Source organism: Dromaius novaehollandiae, chromosome 2, assembly GCF_036370855.1.
Source record: "Dromaius novaehollandiae isolate bDroNov1 chromosome 2, bDroNov1.hap1, whole genome shotgun sequence".
Lineage (NCBI taxonomy): Eukaryota > Metazoa > Chordata > Aves > Casuariiformes > Dromaiidae > Dromaius > Dromaius novaehollandiae.
The window spans coordinates 121,008,506-121,032,642 of NC_088099.1; the positions used below are offsets into that span (position 1 = coordinate 121,008,506).

Sequence of the window (24,137 nt, forward strand, 5' to 3'; positions counted from 1 at the left end):
GAGGAAAATCAGCAACATAAGGCGCACCAGACAGCTCCTGCAACGCAAACCCACAACAGCGTCTGCTAACTCTAACTCGCTCCGCCATGCCTTGGCGTCGCAGCGTCCCGCTGCCGGCGGGATTGCTCACTGCTCTGCATCCGCTCGCAGCACGTGGGGTGCGCCACTCGACGGCGCCCCACCTCCCTGCTTTCGGTGGTTTAAATCAGACCCTCGTTATTTTAAACAGAGTTTATTGTATTTAATACATTATAAAATTTGAAAAATTGTAGGAAAGCAGCAGATTCAAACCAGAGCATCTCTACCAAATATTAATTATTCTGGCCCCCTTTGGAAAAAAAACACAAAACAAAAAACAACAACAAAAACTCATTCAAAAGAAAAGTTAACCTTTCACATCTGTGAGGGCAGACAAAAAGTGTGCGACTTCTGTACAAACTACATTTAAAATTTCAGTCGACTAGCTTTCCAATGCAATGGATGGTCGTCTCCTGAACGCCTGCCCATCCACCTCTAAAAAAGACAGACATAAACCTCCATATGCAAATAAAGTTGAATCAAGGTGTACACACTAAAAAGTGGATGGCTGTTTGGCAATGGAAAATGTGTAAGAGTAGTCTATGTATCCCCCAATGGTAATGGCTTGTATACCGTTAAGTGGGCCTGAGTAAGGCCTAGGACACTTAATGGCCATCACAGCACCAACCTCATCTACCACTTTTTTTTGTTGCATTTCCTACCTTTTGACATATACATACATATATATATGTACATACATACATATACATACATATTATATATATATGTTTTCTTTTACACCTTGAGGTTATTATTATTACTACTATTCCAAATGTTCCCATATGAATTCAGGTGTGGTCTCTATATTTGATATAAATGTGTCTTTTATTCAATTTTAGGTTCCAGGACTTGTTTGGAGTCCAAACTGCACATGAAACGTCCCCCTTTTTTCCTCTTTCCTTTTTTTTTTTTTTTTTTTGCATAAAGAAACATGTCCATTTTAGTCCAGAGGCTCTTGCTTTATTCGAATGACGGAGGGTGCACGAGATGTCCTTCTGAGTTCTCGTCTCAGTACGTATTCACTGAATTGGGAAGAGTCCACCCCACCTCCACATGAGCCAACAATCTCAAATCCTCTTTGCTGTAACCTCTCAAGTACCTGCAAAAAGAGCAAACAAACACCTATGTATAAGTAAACAAACAGACTGCTGTCCAAGGATGATGACTGCCATTTGCAAATGGATCCAGCTAGGGAACAAAAGTTGTTATATAGATCCACGAACCACCTCTGCTGAAACATGTTAACCGGGTCCCTAAGCTTCATCTGATTGGACTGATTTCTGCTGACTTTGGCGACTGAGCAGTAAGAAGAAAAACTGAGAAAAAAATAATTTTAGTACTGTCAACAAATACAGTATTTTTCTATCAACAAAAGCACGTCTGAAAAAATAATGCATTGTCTGCTTCATATTTATGATGCAAAATAGCAAATAGAGGATTGCACAGCAGACAAAGGAGAATGCTGAATAAATATAAACTACATAGTGATAACAGATACTATGATTCACAATTTAAGAAAAGTTACCACTAGATTTTCCAGAGGCTTAAAAACTGAGAGGGATTGCAAAGATCTCTGGTTATACTGTTATCTGTGGTAAACATAGGACCTTTTAACTTTAACTACAGGACTAAAAAATCATGCCAACACAACATCTCTCCTTCTGTTTTACACCCTGAGTGCACTTGCAATGGAAGATATGCTGGCACAAAAAAAAAAAAAGGAAATTCAAGGGAATTCAAAAAGCCCTCTGTGGGCTTTGCTGATAATCCTAACAAGACAGGAAGGGCTTGTGAAAGAGTAAGAGGATCCACATGTTGAACAAGCAGATTCCACAGAGATCTCAGGTCCTAACATCAGTGCTATGCTGCTAAGAGCATGCGAGTGCCAGGTTTCCTTCCATACTACAATTGTTTTTTTTAATTATCCTTGTTCATTCTCTTTCAGCATAAATTCAGGGCTCATGCGTTCTTTCTCCTGTTTATACTCGTTAGTACTTTCATCTTCACATGTCCAGCTGCTTTCTGGGCTTCCTTCTCCTCACCTGCAAAGCAGGCTTTCATGGGGCATCACCAGCATCTGCTCAGGGTCTCCTACCCCTGCCAGGGGAGGCAGATGCTTACAGACCCCCCCAAAAATTGGGACCCTGTCCAGCATGACTGGCCTTCCCCAGGATTTGGCTGGGAGTGGGTTTGTCCATGGGACTCCTCTCTGCCATAAGCAGCTTTCACTGCTCTCTCTTCACACATGGGAAAGCAGGGGGACTTTTTTCCTAGCTGAGTTTTTTTTTTCTAGCTATTTCACCAATTAACAAATTGGCTCGCAGCATATACTAGGACAGCAGGGAAAACAGAGTGGCAGAAAACTGCAGAGCATTGGGGCGGGAGGAGAAGCGAGCTGTGGTTTAAAATGCCTAAAAGTACAAGACTTGCCACGTTTTTACATGCATTGCTTCAGGTTGACAAACGTCTCTCCAAAATACCTGAGTACAGCTAATTACACAGCAGACAAATCTCAAAGAAGAGGGAGTGGGAAAAGAGACTAGAAATTCATGAAAAATGTAAACATTAGAATTTCAGTGCAGTTTCTATTTATCCCCATCTTTAGCTTTTAATCTTATAAGCCCAAATCCTTCAGATATGTCTTAATGCAAGCTATTGAGAAACACAGCAGGAGAACTGAGGTTGCGAGAGAAAAGGTGATGGCAGCAATTGGTCAGGAAACTAGCCCAGCCCTGGGAAAACCCTTTAGTCTGCACATCACTCTCCAGATCAACAAATAGTCCCTATCCCATCTCACATTGTTATTAGGATTGTGAGGTGCTTACATCCCCAAATAACAGAAGATGCATCAACAGCAACATAGGTACCATGGGATCATCTTCCCTCCTGAAGCCTATGCATATTTTGTCACTCTGACTTCAGTTTCTCACATGAGTAAATATGCCTGGCAATTCTTATTTGCGCGATTAAACATCGAGATAAATAAAAATTGCTTTGACAACTATCATAAGCTCTGTGGACAAATAACCCTCTCTGAAGTCATATCCCTTTTCAGTTATAATTCTGAACATTGAAGGAATGCCTGAAACTTGTATCAGCCAATATGACAAAACCCCTTGATGTTTCAACATGATAGTAAAGACCGTAAAAAAAAAAAAAACCTCCTCCGAGTCACAACTGCACAAGCGTAACATGTGTTAACAGTATCTTGATAGGTCTAGCTATACTGCTGCATTACAGAACTGGTACATAAACAATACCTAGCGAGCCCTCAGAGCATACGCCAATGCTCAGCTCTTTTTCTTTGGGGTGAGGAGCAGAACTTCTCTACCTGGACTGAAAGAGCTGGTAGATGGAAAGACATCAAGCTCAGTTTGCAAGTCTTTTCTGTAAAAGACCTTACCCATGAGTCTGGAGCATTTAGTAGGTGTATCCAAACCAAACAGCATCAATTGTACTAATGACAATTCCAGATTAGCACAGGATGTGGTAACAAGATGGACAGATTTGTTTGTTTTCTATTTTGTTTTTAACTAACACAGAGGACAAGACAGATGATACTATAACTTGAAAGCTGATTACAATTCTTCCGAAAATTACTTGAACTTGTCTCCCCAAATTTTTCTTATCCATTTCATATTAGATTTTTTAAAAATAACTGCTACGTATTTTATATATTGCTACATCCTCTACTATGTCATAATAAAACAGGAAAAAATACTGAATGTGGAAGAGGAGGACCTTCCCTAAGATCATGAAAATACAGATAGGTGCCCATCTGTGATAAGCAGACAAGTCATTGTTTTTATTAGCTCATCAAGAAGGGAAAAAGAATGAGCTGCAGAAAGTATAGGGCAACCCAATACATCTATTCAAGAAGTATTAGTGTCTGAGGCACTGGGATGCCTCTACATGGCTAAGACTCAACAGATGCCTTCTTCCACAGCTGCAGGTATCTCCTTTGTCCAGAAGATACTGGCTTTTATTTCAGGAGGAGGAGAAAGAGGAGGAGACCACCCACATTTTCCCTTTCTGGAAGGGACGCCATCCTTTCAGTAGCCAGTGTCCGAATCCAGCCATCTTTTACTCATCCTAAATTGCTTTTCCCCTCACTTTTCACTTAACACCCTGAATGAGAGACTGGGTCTTTACCTTTTTGTTCCTTTGGACTTCCTATCTAGTTTCAGAGCTCCTGTGGATTCTAATAAATCAGAGCATCTCCGCTACCTTTTCAGCATGTGGAAGTTGTTTCCTTCGCAGGTGAAGGAAGGGACAGAGCCCTCACCTCCACAAGAGGATACAACAGCTCTGTCAGGATGTGGCATCTTCCCTCCTTGGCTTGAGATGTCCCTGTGACTTTCCATCAGTCCAGAAAACAATTTATAACAAGCAGGGAAGGGACAGGAAGCAGGCTTGAATGGTCACCTTATATTCGAATGTCAAAAAGTGTTTCATCAAGTACAAAATGTCTTTATATTCAGGCAAATGTGTACCTCCTAAAGCAGGTTTTTAACACTGCTGTAGTTTGTTTTGCAAAGAGGTTTGGTCATGAAGCATGTGACTTAAGTTGAGAAAGCAGCCCTGACCCACAGAACTAAATAATTAGCTCAGAGTCTCTAGTTGATTTTGTTCATTGAAACCCTCCAGTTACAGAGAAGTAAATTAATCCACTGGCACCCCATTAGCAAGCTCCCTTCCAAAAATTGCATATGTGACTTCCTACCTGAACTGAGTTGAGGTGACAGTATCCGTTCAGTGGAAATCTGATGACGTGCGTCGAATCATGATTCCAGCCAGCATTGACAGAATTACACATCACATCACCAATTTCTGGAAACACTTCTTCTATCAATGACTTATCGCCGCTCAGTGTAATCCTCTCTCCAAGATCTGGGGCAACTCGCACCACCAAGCACTCACAAGATTTTGAAAAGCGGCCAGTCTCACGGTCCTGTTTCCACCTTTCCATTTCTCCTAGCATCGGCTGAAGCTGAAAATATTTTGCTTCTTCATATAACAAACTGTAGTCCTGAAAGACATATACGTTACTGTGCACAATTAAGAAAGAGGCATTGCTAATGCTCCGCTTAATATATATGGTTATTCAGGCTAACAGTTTTCTAGATCTGGAACTCTTCAGACATGCTTCACAATTACTGTGTAGGAAGGTATAATTAAATAACAGTGCAAACAAACAAACAAAAGAAAACCATCAGCCACTTGAAACAGACTGAGTATGGTAGCATTTTGGAGGGGAGGGGGCAAAGTTATGCTCACTTAGCTCCCTCATGTTCTGAAATAATCCAGACGGTCACATCCCACCTTTTCCCAAATCTTTATCCCCATAGTGATGTCATAAAATAATGACCTCATTGAACAGATGGAGCAGAATTCAATCAGGATTCAGAGAATCCATCATCGGGATCCATCGTGTCTTACAGCGATACTAGCAGGCATAGTAACAGGTATAAGCATGTAAATGAGGGAGCTTGCAATGGTTTTAAGTGTGAAATGATTCAGATATTTGCATAATGAATTGCATATATTACTGCATTTTAAAAATTAAGTGTTTTTTAATACCTCCCCATTTTGCCAACAGTATTGTTTACTACATTGTCTCAAACACCAGAGCAGAGAGAAGGCATTTCTAAGCACATCCAGTATAGAGGTAATTTAGAACTGATGATCTGGAGTTCGTCTATGGCCATATTTTAAATACAAAAAAAAAAAATCTCGTTTTTCTAGGCTTAAGAGCATAAGACCATTTGGAAAATATTTATACAGAGAAAAACAATACATGAGGATTAGGGAAGACAGAGGAATAGAATGACAACAAGGAAACAGTGCTAACAGTCAATGTAGTACTGAATTTGAGCTGCAGACAGAGTACTTCATGAGCATGGGATACCTGAATTATGTTCAGAATACTGCTTACATTTAATGCCTAAGAAAAAAAACATCGAACATCTATATTTCTAAGAAAGAAGGATCACTGTTCATTTGAAACACTGATCTTTTGGACAACTTAAAGCATAACTGGAAGGGACCCCTTTGAACATCATGTTGGTTGGGTGAACTTGCCAGGAGTTACATTTTTAATTTCAGCACTGCTACAGTATATTTACGTGTTTAAAAGGCTCTGCATATATGATTTGTTAATCCGATATGGAAGCTGTTTTTTCCTTTTTCTGTATTTCTGATTACCTTTAGGACAAGTGCTGAGAGCAGCACAAAGCCATTCTAAGGCTTCAAAAGAGGAATATGATGCTTATCAGTATCAGTCTCTAAACTCCCACATTATTTAGGTAAGTCTAACCTTGTCACGCATGGGAAAAATAAGTATGAGTCTACCGCAGATGATTCAAAGATTGCTGCAATACAGCTGTTAAACTGAACATAACATCTATTATGCCCCAAACACCTGAAAAATCTGTCTGTTAAATATGAGGGATAAAAGGCTGCACAACAGTGTAAACTGCTCTGACCCTTCCACATCACCTCTCCTGATCAATCTGAATTGCCAGACTTCCTACTGTGAATTAATGGCACAGCAAGCTACTTTGGTATGCATTCATAAAGTCATGATAAAGATCTGTTCTGATTGCAACTGTGGTCTGCAGCTCCCACTTCGTTGACATCGCGTATACACCCACATATGTACAAGTGGATAAATACAGAACATCGCAACGAGTCTGAAACTCCGCCTCTGTAGGCTAGTACCTGACATGGTGAATTATCACAAATCTAATCTGATATTAAAAAGAAAAAAACAGACTCTTCTATAAAGTCTAAATATTTTATGTGGAAATATTCATCCCTGACTTCTCTTCCCAAATTAAACTTTCAGCATATATTCAAGAATTTAGAGAAAAAAATATTCTATGACCCAATGTTCAAATATTACCATGCAAGCAGTTTATTTTGTTGGTATCATGGTTTCCCCCATCATTCTCTCAATTTCAACGTGGGACTGGAAGTTGGAGCCACTGCAATCAGAGGGGAACCACAAAAGATGGAGAGGAGAACCACTAACCTCAAAACTGATGAAGAGTCAGTTATAAATTGTAACATCCTATGTTCCACCAGCATCCTATGATATTTAGCTTCCCTAGCTCAAATATGGCAAGGGTGCTCCATTACACCATCATGAGGAGAGGAAGATTTAGTATTGATGTCACTCTAGGAAAGGCTAACAGATATCACTTTAGCAACACCACAATTACTTCTGCCAAGTACCTGAACTCAATCATCATATTTTAAAGCCCCTCCTGTCTGCCACTCTGTTTTGATTAGGCTGTCAAATTCTTGCAAGGTAAATGCAAAACATTCAAGGCCCTTGAAATCTCACCTTGAAATCATCAGGAATGAGGAGTTTCGATGTTCTTAAAAAATTCAAGATATATCTGAACATTTGCCCATCTCTGTCGATGAAATAATGCTGCTTGAGACTGTCAAGGACAATGGGCTCTGTGCCATCAAAAAGTCTTCCAATTCTGCAGAGGAAAAAAAAAAAGAAAGAAAAGAAAAGGCAATGTCAAGGTCAGATAGAGTGGTGCTCAGCAGCGCCTCATGCCCTCACTGTGACTAAGCAGGAGCGTCATGCTGCAAAAGGCTGGAAGCCAGACGCATGCTGCAAAACTCACACATTTAGTAAAACCCACCCATGCAAAGAGTCCCAAAGACTTCACTGACATAGCTCCTTGGCTCCAGTGCATAAAGAAAGGGCTACTTTCAAACCACCTATTTATGTTTCATAGCACAGCCTCAGAAACTTTTTGGTAGCCCAGCTCAGGGACAACTCAGCTGGGGAGAAGCTTCCCACACGAGCTTTGCTGCCCAAATCCACGTCTTGGAAGATGACACCCTAAGGCCACAGTTTGGGACACTTCTCAATGGCCTTCAGCTAACCCCAACCCTCCTCTGCAGCAACCACTCAGTTGCATCTGTTCTGCTTTCTGGGGGACTGCATGCTCAACCTGATTTTGGTTGAATCTCTGGGGAAACGAAAAAGGTTATTTTGAACCCAGATTGGTTTTTTGATGCACTTTACTGCAACCAACACTTGTACAAGCACAAATGCGGGGGCAGCACATTGTGGGAATAAGTAACTGGAAATGCAAAGGTTATAACATTTCAATGTGATGTAGTGATTTCACAGGAAAAAGTAACTCTGTTTGTGGCAGGTATCAATTAGCATGCTCTAAAAATAGGAAAAATGTTTCCACTTTTATAGAGACCATCTGCCAACCACCAGAACCATGCTGTCACACAGAGAGTCTTCATTTGCTAAAAATTCCTGCAACATCAACTGTTGTTAGATAAACACAAGTTTTCTATAACTGTTTCTCACAAAACCTGATTTAATTAGATCGGTAGGAAGAGCTGGAAATCCCAAACAAAATCCCTGACATAGCATATGAAATACATGTTGTGTTTTTTTGCACTGAGGTGTTTGCAGAACACTCCTGAGTCACTGGAAATTTCTCAATGAAATCATCAGGAGTGATTGGTATGTTTGATTTTGTGCATGTGTTCATATGCCCATACGTGCATGTGGAAGTATTTCCTGATTCTTTCCGACATCCTGCCTCCAAAAAACTGCAAACAAAACTGTCTCAAAAATAGTTCATGTCTGAGACTTCACATGGACATTTTGCATGAAATATTACTGACATTTTTGAACATGATTTTAGAGCCTTGTCACAACCTGTTACATTCTGCAGATTGTGTTTTCGTTATTTTAATGAAAATGGTCATTCATAAGTAGCTTTTGTGCTAATCTAACCAGTCTGATTTGAAGAGCAGCATAATAAAATCTATGCAGTATTCTGAAGAATACAGAAAAATCTTGCCGTACATCACATGGACCTAATGATGCAGAGGCACTTTATTCCATGATCACACTCAATTTGTGGGCTGCAGCTGAGCAAAAGCCACTTTGCACCCACAGTCATACTGCCTCGCTTTAGAAACCATGCCGCAAACCCAGACGGACTTCGAGGAGACATCTATGCTCATAGCAGGTATCCCAACAGTATATTCTACAAAAAATTTTGACTGGAACACCAATCTCATCTATTCTTTCTGACCAGCTGGGAGAAATGAAGACTGGGAAAGAAACAAAAGGCCATTAATCTCAGCCAGCCATTTAAAATTCTGTAGGAAACACCTGAACCTATTTAATTTCCAAGAAATCTGCAACATATAAGGAATTAAATATGTTTTGCTGAATGATCAGGTAGAAAATACTTTTCTCAAGGCTATTGCTTAGAATAATTCAAGCTTTCTTCCATGGGTATTTGTTACTGTCTGCCCTGCTGCTCAAAATTTAAGCTGTGACAGAGCATACTCACTAAGTGGATGAGCAACATTTATAGCCAATATGGTAACACTCAGTATTTAGATTTAATTTTCCCCTATACCCAAGCACCTAGTCTTGGAATATATAATGGAATCCATGCACACAAAAATATATATTTAGCTAAGTAAGCCATTACTGAAATGTATAATCGTAATTGGTTTCTGCAGCATTTTCCTACTTCCAAATTACTATTATAATTACATATTTTAAACCTCTAGGCTTTTTGTTTTCATTTTATTAATTGTTTAGGAGAACAACAAGATAGTATGAGAGGATGGAGTCTTCTGACAAAATCAGAATACTGACAACAGTGCACAAACATTAGGACCCCACACAGACAATACTGCAAATAAAACTAAAGCTTGTTTCCTTTTTAGATGAAAAACTGCAGATTCTAGTTCTCATAAGGCCTCGAGGGAAAGACTTGTAATAGTACGGGGACCGAAACCCAGTGACATGGTCCTGCCCTGAAGCGGCATTCGCTACACCTGCCACCAGAGCAGAACGGGCTACGCCAGCACCGGGGGAAGATCTTGGCCCTGCATCCTCCCTCTGCATGTGAGGCTTCCTGGAAGCACAGCGGCAAACTCTGCTGCGTCTCACCCTCCAAGTTTTGAATACAATAATGTTTGAACAACCATTCCCTCCTGCACCCAGAACTCAGCTTTTCTTTCTGCTTGGTCTCATGCTGAAATTATAAATGCCTAAGTGACATCAACCTGCTGGCATGAAACAGGACTGTGAAGTCATGTTTATTGTAATTGCACTTCCCAAGAAAGCCTGAAAGATGTTTTTTCCTATCTCCTTCTTGACAACTTTGGCTGATGATTGACAACGATAATTTTTTTTTTTAATGACAAATACGTAACAGTTGAATGGATTTCCAAACAGGAAAGCGCTTTGAAGGCAGCTTGCAAAATAAGCTGATAATTATATGCAGAATTAGCCAAATATCAAGGGTAAAGGATAAAAAGCTGTAGTCCATTTAGAAGAAAATGTACTTCTGAAATATTTAATTAAAGCTAACAGGCTGGAATTTTCTGTATATATGGAAAATTAATGTCCCATGGGTTGAAAGTGCGACCTCCAAAGGGTAATAATTAATGTCTATGGCTTTAAGTATCATATTCCACTGTCAGAAATCAAATGCTTCAAGGGTTGAAAATACAACCACTGTAAAACCTCTGCTTGCATTGGAGAATTTGCTTTTATTTCGAGGACGTAAAACAGGTGCAACCTCAAACTTGGTTTTAATGGGGAGAAAACAACAGGTCATGGGAAAGATTAATATTTTATTTCTGTAAAACACTGTAAGGACAATTTTCCCCACAGATCAGTGCTCACATAGCAGCATTTCCAGAATTAAAATCTAGCATGGGAAGATGACATTGCTTACAGGATTTCTCAAATACTTCAGAAACAAGCCCTGTTTGTCAAGTATAAAAATACACTCAGTCCGCAGCAAAACTGTATACATGGTGTGAGTGTTTATAAACTTGCTCTCTAAAAGTATAAATGTTTATATGTATTACTAAACACACAGAGAGAAAGACTTTCCTTTAGTATATTCTGCTTCAATTGACAATTTTGGGAAGAAACAATAATTAAGAAAAAGACGGCCAATATTATTGAAAGTAGCAAACTATCCCACAACTTCCTTAATACTAAGAAAAATGACACAGTGCTGCAGATTATTTCAGTGGCTTTACTGGAACATAGCAAAAATTATCCTCTTTCATAATGAAAGAGATGCAAGGAACATGGAAAAGAAGCAAGCCCTGATGTCTGTAAGCATGCAGAATATTACATTATTTTTGATCTAAGGTAGAACCTTTTTTTTTCTGGGAAAATGTAGATTCCTTATTAGGGAATATATTCAGTATATTATCATTACTGTTACCAGAGAACACTGCGAACTCAAAACTGACTGAAAAAAATTGTAATAAACCATTTTCAACAGTTCTAAGCTGTTAGCTTTCCCCTCTCTCTCCTCGTGTCTTTCATAAAACAACAAAAAGGGAGGAAAACCGCCGGTCTGAAGCCCTTTTAATAAACTGACGGAAGATATTCTTCTCCTGCAGGTGGAATATCTGCACTGTCGTGGCGGTCAGAAGGCAAGGCAGAATCACTGCCTGGGACTTCACTGAGGTCTGATACTCAGTGGCTAGGAAGGGACAAAGTACTCGTGAAAACACATCTTTCTTCCTCAGATAATGAACTGCATGACAGAGAATTTTTTTGTAAAAAAAAAAAAAAAAGTACTGTAGATGAAGTCTTACTTGCTTGGCTGGAGCCACTGAGGCAAAGTTGGCAGGGGCTGGCCCTTAAAGGGCAACCAAATACAAGTTTTATTATCACATCATTATATTTATGTGGCTAATGGAAGTGCTTATTTAACACTCCAGGGTGTACAGAGACTAGGTTGGAATAGGCTTGTACTTTTTTCTCTTAGCAACTTTTTAGTCCACATTGTCCTTATCAATTTCTGTTCATTTTCTTTTACTGAGTGCTCAAAGGCAATTTGCGTAAGAGCCCATTATAAATTAGATCTATTTAATGGTATACTCATCTCATGGCTATTTAATTTTACTTCCTCGTATATCTAAATTATGTAATTTCGGACCATCTCCTAGAAGCTAGTAGGTTTGGAGAGGCATCCACACTAGGGAGAAATGCAGGTAGCTGTACTACCGAAGTGGAGAATGACCATAAGTTTCGCTTCATCTTTTAGAGGACCACTTTTAGGAGTGACAAGCTGCTCTTCTCTCCTGAACACCTTACATCATATGGATCCAGAGTGCTTGAATACCTAGCAATTTCTGTGATAAATCTGCATAACAAAAGTTGCCTCGTAAACATGATATAACAGAATAAATTTGCAATTTCCAGTAGCACATATATTATGCAAACCACATTTTAACCAAGTACCCTGTTGTAATCTCTTGCTGTCAGTGCTATTATAACTTGTTCTTATCTCTTCTGCCTTACATATAATTTAAGGTTTCACATCCATGAGTCTCTGGAATTCCCTGGCACAGACAATTTCTACATTATTAGAAGAGACATGAATGCACTGATTAAAGAGAAGGTAACAGGCAGAAAGTATATTAAAACCTAAAATCTTATTAAACCTTTTGTAGAAAAAAATATTTATATAGGATCCAAAAAAAGACAAAGCAAGAACATACAAGAGGAGGTATTAAAACACCAGGTTTTGAGATTTAAAAGAAAGCGTTACACGGTAGTTTAGTGAACAGATAAATCACAGATACAAAGCGGAAGTGATGTCAGAAACTTTTGTGGAAATAATTGCTAGAGATTAAAGAACTGAATCATTTACATGGAAACCATTTCAAACACTTTAGGATTGTTATTTGAGCACAGAGGCAAAAGAAAACATAAGGGCAAATGCAGAGAGCTAATAAAACACTTAGAAGAAATTGAGATAGACAGGAAGTGGTGAGTGGTCTTAAATGAAGAGCAACCTATGCCAGGAACAGATGGGAAGGATCTGAAACAACGAGCGAGGTGGTATCATTGTGGGCTACAGCAGAGACAACACAACGAAACATGGAATTCGCTATAACCTGCCTGACCAGAGACAGCACCAGGAGCAGAGATGAAAGCAAATCAGACATATTACAGAATGAACTAATAGTCTTTGGATCTAACCCACATGGACAAACTGACACTGACTGGAAAAGAATATATTGCACAACGCCATGTAGTCATGTTGCAGGAATGCTACTCACACTAGAGAGTGAACTACAGCTTTATATCCTGCAGATGAGGGTGATGATGTCCTGTAAATAAATGAGAGTCAAACAAAAGAGGATGTGTGTCTCACAGGAAATATTGGGATAAACTAAATAATCAACAGCAAAGGCCCCAGAAGAAAATAGCAACAGACTAAGTTCTATTTGCCTGAAAAGGAAGTTTAAAAAAACAAAAAAAAAACAAAAAAACCCTGCATTTTCCCTGTTAAACAGGTGATCTAGCAACCTAAGAACCTTATACCAGAAATCATAATTTCTTTCTGAAATAAAGCTAGTACATTAAGTCCCTCTGACTTTACACAACATACTGATTCTCAGTCTCATGGCGAGCGCAGGTTGGAATAACATCCAGCAAAAACAGTTTACAAACTGTAGACTCTGTCATATCCCTGGCATGTTCATACACATTTCCAGAGTCAGGACTGCCATCCAACCAGACCCAAACAGCATTCGTAGAAACGCTGACATTTTAGAAAGGGAGAAAATAGTTGGGATGGGATGTCAATAGCTTGTGACTCACGGCCAGAAAACTACACGTTGGCAGAGGGAAAGAGTCTCCCACAGCCGCGCTGCTGCGGTGAGGGTGAGGCCAGGGGAAGGCTGTCCCAGAGCTGGCAACGATGGGACGTGAAGTTTCGCTTTGCCATATACCTCCTCTCTCTCCTCAGTACATCTCGCTCAGTTTCTGCTCTACCGGCAATATCGACAGATAAGAGAGACAGGCTGCAACCCAAATTTGCGTCTTTTCACGCAAGGCCAGGCAAGTAAGGGTTTTAAAAGCACTTTCTATACAGTGACAGCCAAGCTTCCTGAAGCTCTAGGTTGCATTTCAAGCATTACATGGGACTGAGGGATGTCTGTTCTCTGCTCTCCAGCTGTCCCCCACACGCCACTGATGCACTATCCTCACCCCCACAAGCCCCAGGGCTTTCGGCAAAGTAAGGCTCCTCCACCGACAGACACCAAACCTACTGGTGCCCCCTAGACGTTGTGCCCATCCCTGACCCTCACCAGTTTTGCTTGCCTCCAGATACCAAGCAGTCCTCAAACCTTTTTTGTTACCATACAGACCTCTCTTCCCCCCCCAGATTTTGCTGCTTTAGCTAAGGCACTACCTACAGGGCAGTAGCACACCCCTCTAGGACTCCAGAGACCCCCATCTGGCCAGCTCTCAGCCCTACCACCACCACACACCGAGCTGAGCAGACCCCCACGCAGGGCAGAGGCAGCGGAAACCCTCCTCCATCCCTCTTCTGTCAGGAGACTTTTTGCTTCAACGGTTTGCCAGGATGTACAGCAAATCACCACTAGTATTTTACGAGTCACAACTCCATCTCTCCCTGCTATGTTCTTCAGGTTCACTCATGCACTGGATCTACCGATGAGCACACTGCAAACCTTTAAGCTCCACATCTCCAACAGTGCTTGGTATCTCGCAAGTCCTCAAAAACTTAAGTTTTCCAGTGCGTATCAAACCCACTTTTCCCCAAATCATTTAAACCAATGAAATGTTAAATCAATTATTCATGCAAATACTTTCTCCATCTCTATTTTTTGTAACCAAGTTTTCTTGGCAATGATAACATTTCACAGAAAATTTAACAAATATTCTGTTTGCTTGCCAAGATAATTTTACTAAGCTCGAATCCGATTTCATTGAGGTACATTATTTATGTTTTATCTTGAGGGAAGCTGCCTATTAAGTTAGTAGCAACCGTGTCCTTTTGCTTATGATACGGTTATTACCAAGTTATCAGGAGTACCTTTAAGTTATTAGGGAGCAATGGCAAATTAAGTACTTTCCGTCATAATTAGCTAATAACTTTTGAATTATATTTTAATCATGTTTAAGATGGTCAGGTTTGCTGTGAGTACAGATAATGGAGGATAGGAGCAGAACTGGAGTGTTTATCATTCAATACCAAAAGGCAGAAAGCAGCTAAACTGCCGAATACATAACATCCCAAAGGCCATGATAATCATTATATTCAGAACACCGAACCCCTCTGCAGTCAGCAATGTGATAAAGTGTGCAACTTGTGTGTTGGGATCACATTTAGGAAAAAAACAAAAATATTAGCTCCAACCCACTCTCCTCCAAGGTATGTTAAAAAGGCATGTTAGTAACACTCATCTTCAAATCTCTATCGATAAACCCTGTAAACTTAGATTCCTCAAAGAGAGAACACTTAAAAACAAAACAGAACAACAACAACAAAAAAACCCAAGAAAACTTTAAAAAAAAAAAGCTACAAGAAACATTTCACTTTCAAAAATTTGGATGTAGAAACAATCATTCTCAGAATGGGGGAAATTCTTTGATGTCTTTCCTTAATGCATCAAATTTGCCCCCCAGCTTTCAAGAACTTCATTCAAACCATTGCTAACTCTCAGTATTTCCTTTGTACACTTAAGAACACTTGGTATCAAAATTCCACATACAGATCGCTGGAAATTAGGAAACACTCTCAAAGAGTCCTCCATTAAATCCCTTAGAAAAGTATCAGCAAAATGAGTTCTGGAACCAAAAGCATTAAATATCACAGGGTTAAGAGTGCTCCGTAAGAAATGCACTATGATAACCCTATCTCTGCCGTTTTTCAGAACCAGGGAACCAGGCATCACATTTTATCTGTCTGTGGTTGTTCTGAGCCCCAGTAAATAGCAATCATTGCAATGAAATCATAATGAACCAAACATTCCAAGATATTCACAATTCTGACTGGTCACTTAGCCAGAAATCCTATCTATTTTGTTCCATTAACTGCTGCCTCCTCTACGAGCAAGGACAACGTGTTGCCATAGACAGGACAAGACGGCACATGCCTTTCCCTGTGCAAGAGTTGCACAAACTCCCTTGCATTTCAGTCCATAAAGGCATCAGATTTTACAACTAAACTCTGGTACCATACAGGGGATCCTATGATATCTACTCCTCAAGGGAAAGAGAGACCAGTTCTATACTGAGGCTAGAGTAACAGCTTCTCACTGTCTAATGAATAAAATCCACAGAAAGTGCTTCTAAAACCTTTACCTCTTAACTGCAAAAAGTCTCTGTCACCACAAAACACTCTCCTCCAGAATCCAGACACGAATAAAGTATTCCCGAACCTCCTCATTCCTCTGCTCTCAATACCTGTGAAAGTCACTTGCAAAGTCTGAATCATCCTTCTTGAGCATAATTCACAAAGAGAACAACAATTTGCTACTACTAGCTTGTGCATCCGAAGCCTGTAAAACCAATTAGCAGGTTTCAACCCTGCAGCTGAACACAGGCTCTTACTGTCACATGGTAAATTTGCCAGGGAAGGTGGAAAGATGTTTAGTCTGCCTTTTTGAAGACCCACAAGATGACACACAAGAAAAAAAAAAGTACATGTATAAAGAACATTATTAAGGTGATCAAATCAAGTGTCACAAGTTAGGAAACGTCAGCTATAAAGGTGCTTCTTCAACTTTAATTTACAAGCCTCCCCGTGCACAAAGCATTTTAGACTTAGTCTTTAATGACACAGCAGCCATCTTTTTTCCTACAGTATCCTCAATTTAGGCAGTAGATAACCTAGGGATAAGCCAGGGTAGGACAGTGTAGCAGACCCTTGTCCATAGGACCCCTGCTTCGTTTGCTGTACGAATAAGGGACATCTAACGAACGAGGCAGAGGTTGCAGGAAGGGAATGGAGGTAAGGCACCCAAAGGCTGCCCTGGAGAAGTTTATTCCATCCACGTTTGTGCTGAAGTGCCAATGCGATGCCAGCCTGAAGTGCACACTCCTCATTTTTTGAGCTTTTACCATAAGACTTCGGGGCTGGTTTGCAAAAGTGCCGAGAGCTCCTGGACTGAACCGCAGAGGAACTGTGCTTCCCACAAAAAAGTGGTACACAGCGCTAAGTGCTGTGAAGTATCAGATAGCAGCTGCCTCATAACCAGCACTCAAAATTAGTCACAAGTTTCATGTCTTCTGGTCTCAACTTCTTTCACATTACATATCTGTCTTCAAACACAAATTGCCATGAGTGAAACATGGTCCTAGACTTCGGAATGCTGCAAAAAAGCATCTGAGAAGACTGACAACTGTCTTCAGAGCAGGACTCGAATAGTACGCAGAAAATACAGCCCAAGGACACCCGCTGAACCATGAGGAGGACAGGAGATGTTGAAGAGCTGTTTATTAATTGAGCATCATATTTCTCTGTGCACTGAATGAAGGATTCCCACAGAAGAAAAACAGCAGTAGGCAATCATGCATTGGAGATGATATCACTTTGCATATACATGAAGACGACAAACTAAGGCTGCCCTGGTAGCCCTAATCTTCTTTTCACATAAAGCTGTCTAATTGCACTGAGAAAAGCCGCAAGGCTAATTACACAGTATCTATGTTATTATACTTCTCTTTATTCTCTCAAATATTTGTGCTTTGCTTGACTTCTTATATCATCTGCTCCTACATTTCTGCACCTGGACTGAAAACTGTACTTCCAGGTTAACATGCTAGATTATCAATTCTTTAAAAAATCAATCTGGATAGCATGAGAGGATACACAACAGCGGCAAGGAAGATGTGGGCGTTATGCCCACAGAACATAGTATTAGACACAAAAGGCTACATTCACGGCTGTTGTAATGATTAACTCTAGCTTATATGCCTTACAGTTACAGCACCATGAATTCTAGTGTGGACACACATACGCTGATATAGAGACCTGTTTGTACCTGTATAATTTATTCTCACACATTTACATGTTTAACTGCTCCATGCTAGAGGTTGAAATGATTTAAGTATTTCAGTAAATAGGAAAATCACACCATTAACCAAATGAGCTAATACAAAAGCTGTGCACTAATCAGTTAAGAGGACAGGAAAGTCCACCTAAGACACCTTAAGCAGTGGCTCTGAGCAATAAATAATGCTTAATGCACAGATTTGAAATGCCAAAGCCGTGCCTGCATATTCTGCTGGTGGTGGGGGTGATAAAAAACACATAGATAACATTATTTCCATTGACAAACTTTACATATCCAAAACAGCGGCTTTATTGTTTATTAAATTAGATACTGTCATGGTGTAATAGTCCCTGCAGCCATACCAAACCCAGCTGTAAAATGTATTTCTGTGGAGGAGGGTGAAGAGAGAAGAAAGGAAAAGAGCAGAGACACCATTCAGAAGCAATGCAGACTCATAAACAAGGGTGTAAGGAATAATTAACCAGTGTATGTGAACATACATGCTATGATGTTTTTCAGTCAATGAAATCTTCAAAAATAATATGTGCCAGAGCTAAAAGTTACATCAAGATGCTTTTAATATATGACAGGCAGGATGCAATTCAGCTGCCTAGACACAGGTGCTGGGTGCCACTGGAGATGCCCTGTGGTGTCCCAGACACCCCTGAAGGGCTGGTGGATGGCATTCGAAAGCCACCACTGACTCACGCCTGCATGCAGAGGCCATAGGAGGCCAGGCAGGAACTGGGGTGTCTACAGGGGCACTAGGTGCCTATGCTAAGGCCAGTGTATCCCACCTGCAGAAGGACCAGAAATTAATGGTACTGAAATCTGCATATTAAACAGTCTAATACTATTCTTTCTAGATACCAATTTCAATAGAAGAAAACCAAACTTTATCAAATATAAGAATTTTATATGATAGAAAGTTACAAGTAATAGTTTATAGCGCTCCTAAAACGTGTAGGAATTAGTAACATATTTAACCTAAGCACTATTTTACCCTGCGTATCAGAGTAATCACCTCAAGCATATGAGCTGGCTGTCCTTAGTTCCTTCCTAGGATATAGCTTAACCAGAGAGGAAATGGGTAATAGTGCCGTTGGAAGTAATATTATGCTGCAAGTGCATTAGGATCCACATTTTTTAAATACAGGCAGTTGTCCTCAAATATTTTTCCAAAGTGCTTAAGGGAGCTTATTCTAGGATCCAACTATAGTCAATGGACAGACTCAGACACCTCTAGAGGGCCATTCAGACCACCTTGATTACATGGGATTGCATCTCATTCCAGGTATGCCTTGTGCAGCAAGGATGCTTGGGATCCCCCAAAACTGGAATCCTGCTGGCTAAAAAGTCACAAAGACTATCACATAACAACTAATAAATTCTGAACTCATGTAGGCAGGCAGGACGCGATCTGCGAAGAAACATTCAGATATATTGGCTCTATCCATCTGGAGGGTTTACACTAGCTGAGGATACAGATCCATACGTCTGCTGTGATCTTCATGGTAGAAACCAGCACAACCTGACAGACAAAACTTCATTGTAGCAATTCCGGGCTGCTAAGAAACAAAAAGTTCCCTACCTGGAAAGCTGAGCACAGCTTTGGGAAGATGTTGATCATGGAGCAGTCTGCTGTTTGAATCTATAAATCTTCATCATTTCATTCACTTAATTTTGAAGCCTTTCTCTAACAGGACAGAACTGAATTCAATTAGACTTGGATTAAAAAAAAAAGAAAGAAAAAAAAAGAAAAAAAAAAAAGAGGAGGTGGGATCATTGCCTGAGGGTTTTTCTGTATTTGCCCTTACCCCAGACATTGGTACTGCTGCACAACTCATACTAAAAAAGTTGCAGCTTGCAATAGGTATTGACTGATACTGAAAAAAACCTGATCAGCCACCACCATGGGTATGCATATCCTGTAAGGCTATGATTCCTTTACCAAAAGGGAGAAAAAAGAGCTAACAATTCAGTGAGAAAAATCTTGAATTTGAAAACTAACAATTTTTAGAATAGTTGACGTTCCTAAACAGACATTTTCAGGAACAGAAAATTGTTTTAAAAATGTTATGTTCCTCTGTGTTTCCTGTAAAATAAAACATGTTACAATCACCTTGCATTCCCCTTCTACTTGCGTAGCTATTTAAATATATTTTTTGCTCTCTTCCTGAATGTAGTAAAGTTTTAATTTAGCAGAAATCTAGGTGTTCTGCTAAATTTCTGATTTTCTTTCTTGCATCACCACAAGGCATAGATACAATTGTTTTCAATTATCTTTACAGGAGATCCACAGACCACATTATCGAAAAGCACGGAAGTCTGAAAATAGTTTGGGATAATCAAAAGCTGTATCGTTTCATCAAAATTCTCCACCTCCCCCCATCCAGAAGCCTCCTCTGCTACAATATATGGTGTGGGATTATGGAAGGGTTCTGGTCATTTGCATTTATCCTTCGTAAAAGAAGTACTTTAAGTTTAGGGGCAGGCAGAGGCTAATTAGCACAATGAAAGGAAGAAGTCTGAAAAAGCCAATGTCATTTAAAACAAACAATTCGGACTATGAAGCAAGACTATCAGACTGTATCCTCTTGCTGACCACTGCAGCCACAGAAGTCTGTATTTATTTGCATTAGCCACACAGCCCTCTGCATACCTACGGTGCGGTACTTGGCCACTTGCTCTTGCCAGGTTTTTTTCCACCACACACAGGTGCTCTTTGCTGGGCTGAGGGAGCTTGCTACCTCTAATTGCCACCAAGCAATAGCCAACTGCTTTGATGTTAAAAGCTTTCTGGCAGGGATATATCCCGGGGATTTACACTGCCATAAGGAAGGAATGAACGAGTAGTTACTGATAGCTTTGCAGAGACCAACGAGAAGCACTGACTAAGATGAGGGCCTCATATCAGATGGCGAAAGGAAGGGGTATTTCTCCATCGTGCTGCAAGGTCTGGCTGATCTTTGCGGAAACCCTTCTGCTAAACAATACTGAGTGGCCTAGAAACATCCATTATATCACTCAGCTCAGACTTATTTACTAAAATAAGCAAGGGCACGTTTGCTCCTGAAAGTCTGTGAACCCTGGCAGAATTAATATCCACATTTAATTTTCAGAGCATATCTCTGGGCTTATTAATTGTCATCACTGGACATTTAGACGAGACAAAGAAGGGATGTCATCTCCATTTCTGAAAGCTCACAGGAACGCATTCCTGCAGGCTGAACCTCACAGAGCAGGGATTTCTTCCTATGGGGATTCCCTTGTGCATTATCCTCCCTCCCAGTCCTGTTTCCACAACGGCCCTGCCGCCCTGCAAATGTTTTGTTACTACGGCAGAATAATATTAGGACAGCGATGAGGAAAATAAACTGTCTCTCTGCTATGATGGATGTGCCCTTGTTTCATATGTACACTTAGTCAGCAGCATGCTACAACAAACTTGACCTTTACGGGGACGAGATTTCCCCTGATCCTGTTTTTCCAGATCCCACCCCATTTATTCTGTTCTGTGTCTGCAGCCTCTTCAATCTTCACCTGATAAAGCTTTCATCACCACTCATGTTTCTCAGTGGAAGTGCTCAGCAAGGAAAGAGATTCAGGCTTGCAAGCCCAAGAATCCTTCGAATGAAATCCCCTTGGGTTAGGCCAGAGCTAAGCACTGCTGCTGGGGAGCAGGCGGCCGTGGCGCTCTGCAGCCCACCCATCCTGCAGACTCGGGGACAGGGTTTGAAGACATGACCGATTTTTTTTTTTCTCCTGAAAAGGAGAACTGCATTACCAGCTTTGTTTTTTGCGTGGTACCAAAGCCTGTTGTATGTTCTTCATCAAGTCCTATAGCCTTTAAGGTTTGTCATGTTTTCCAGAGTTAATTAGCACAAAGAAGGACTCACACCCCTGATTTAGCTACTTCGCATTTTAATCGGAAATAAAGTGACACCCACACAGAGGTTAAGTGCCATTGAAAGTTGCAGCCATACCAGCTCTATTTTCAAACCAACGTTTTGATGCCTTGCAACAATACCAGGACAAGTAGTAACTTTCAGTAACATCCTTTTCAACTTTCCTTCTGTTAAGCCTCCCAAAGAGGGCAGTACGAAACATATCTGATTGGGGGCGGGGGGAGAGGATTACTTCTATTTCTTAACAGAAATAGGGAAACGTTCACTTGGAACCAGACCTCTGCAGCTCAGAGAGCAGCATCCGCTCAGTTACTGAAAACTGCACCATCAATCCAAAGTGGAAACGGGAAAGCACAACTGTAGCTCTCCTGATGAGTTTAGCCGGGTTAGCTGCTAAACAAGAAACGGCTGCTATGAAAGGCAAGGCCCAAGGCCCACCTTTATGAGACAACAGTATTAGAAGCTGGAAAAATGAGAACGTCTGACAAAAATCGGAGCCTCCAAATAAGCTTCGGCTGCAGAAAAGCAGCAGCTTTTCTCCTCTTCCTTTCCCAGGACTTTTTCCAAAGGGGAAACAAAAGTAGGGAGGCATCTTGACATATTCTTATAACAACATTTAGCACTATTTCCCTAACCGCACATCTCCTTTGCACTGAAAAGATGGACACCGTCACAACGTTTTCTGCTGCAGCAGCACGCTGGAGCCAACACGACTCTACAGTTTCACTGCAGTAGGGCAGAAAACTGGCGTGACCAGGAATCTGGCACAACACCTACTTTCACATTTTGGAAGGTCAGAGGGAAGATTAACGCTCAGCAGAGTTTATTCGCAGGACAAACTTGTAAAGTAAGATAACACCTTAATATTCTGTAAAGGATGAGGTCATTGTGAAAGCGTAAGCAAGACTTGAGAAAAATCCATTTAATAATACATATGCATATTGGGAACTCATCATGATTAACAGCAAGAACAGTTTGAAAAACTACAAGAGGAAAATAAATGTAACACATGGTTAGCATGCATTCTTTTCAAACACTTGATGGCTACTTCAGGCATATGCACCTGTATTAACAGTACTTGGAGAACAAGCAAATCTTATTTTTTTAAACGGAACATGAGTAGTTTCATGGGGACAAGCTCAAAGTATACAATGAAAATAAATACTTTATTATATTTTTAAATTCTGAAATTACATTGGTAGTAAACTAGAATTGACTATCAAAAGCAAAAACTATAGCTTTTGAGGCTGAGGAAGTCATCACAGTGTTATCTAATCTCTCCCCAGAAGTTAGGAATTATGACTAAATCATTCCAACACAGATATAGCCTGAAATTCTACATCAGAAGTATGTTCAACTGCATTTGGCAACCCTTAGTCAAGAAAGAAGTTGAATATAATTGGACGAATATTTGAAGTGCTTCATTATTCATGTAGGAAGGCTAGGTAAAAAGTGTTTTATAGTCCCAAGACACTTGAGGGTGTGTGTTATTGGGTAATAACCAATTAGGAATGTTGACAGCGCTCTGCCTTTTGGATCATCATGGCCAACAATACACCTGGGCGTTTATTGTTGTGCAAAAGCACACACCCACTGCCTACTGCTCAGTTTATTTAAGCAAACTTTTCACCAAAGGAAGTGGAAGAGACCCAAAAGGATGCATGTTTGACAACTCGCTTTGATTCTGTGATCCTTTTTCTTCATTCTTCCCTTTACTGCTATGCTCCAAAAACTTTCAATAGCACTTCTGAATTATTGATTACTACCGATTACTGCTTGGAAACAAATCTGATTATTTCTTCTCTTTTTTATTGCATATAATCCTCCAAATAACATCCTTATTATTTGTAGCAGAGAAAGACCGACAGCCAAAGATCCTAACCACATAATCTGTCAAAAAACACCACTACACCATTAAACAAATACTGCAAACTCAGAACAACAGAAATAAAGTCTTCTTTTCATGCTAGTCTAAGAAAAACAAAAATCATTAATACAAGCGTATAAAAATAATTTTTAAAAAGGTCAGAGTTTAAAAATTCAGAGTTCTGACACATTTACAAGAATCAGAAATTTGGCACAAATTTAGCCCACGACAGTGCAGTCTAATGCCTTGACAACCTGCCAAAATAAGGCAAGAATACACTGACAGTACACCAAACACTATTTTTTTCTTCTTTTATCATTGGAATGAAACAAATCTGAAATAAAGTTTGTATTCTGATCTAAAGCAAAGCAAGTATTGCAATAGATGCCCAACAGGGCTTTCATACCTACAAAAGAAAC

At 40.1% G+C, this 24,137-nt stretch overlaps 1 protein-coding gene across 1 annotated transcript in view; it reads right to left on the minus strand.

The window, feature by feature from the left end:
* Positions 1-216: 216 nt before the first annotated feature.
* KCTD1 (potassium channel tetramerization domain containing 1) overlaps positions 217-24,137 on the minus strand; it is a 70,350-nt gene continuing 46,429 nt past the window's right edge. The window contains exons 3-5 of the mRNA XM_064507332.1: positions 7,427-7,571; positions 4,802-5,107; positions 217-1,177 (exon numbers count right to left, since the gene is read on the minus strand). Of these exons, the coding sequence (XP_064363402.1) occupies positions 1,019-1,177; positions 4,802-5,107; positions 7,427-7,571 (610 nt within the window). The 3' untranslated portion in view covers positions 217-1,018. The remainder of the gene's footprint in view (positions 1,178-4,801; positions 5,108-7,426; positions 7,572-24,137) is intronic.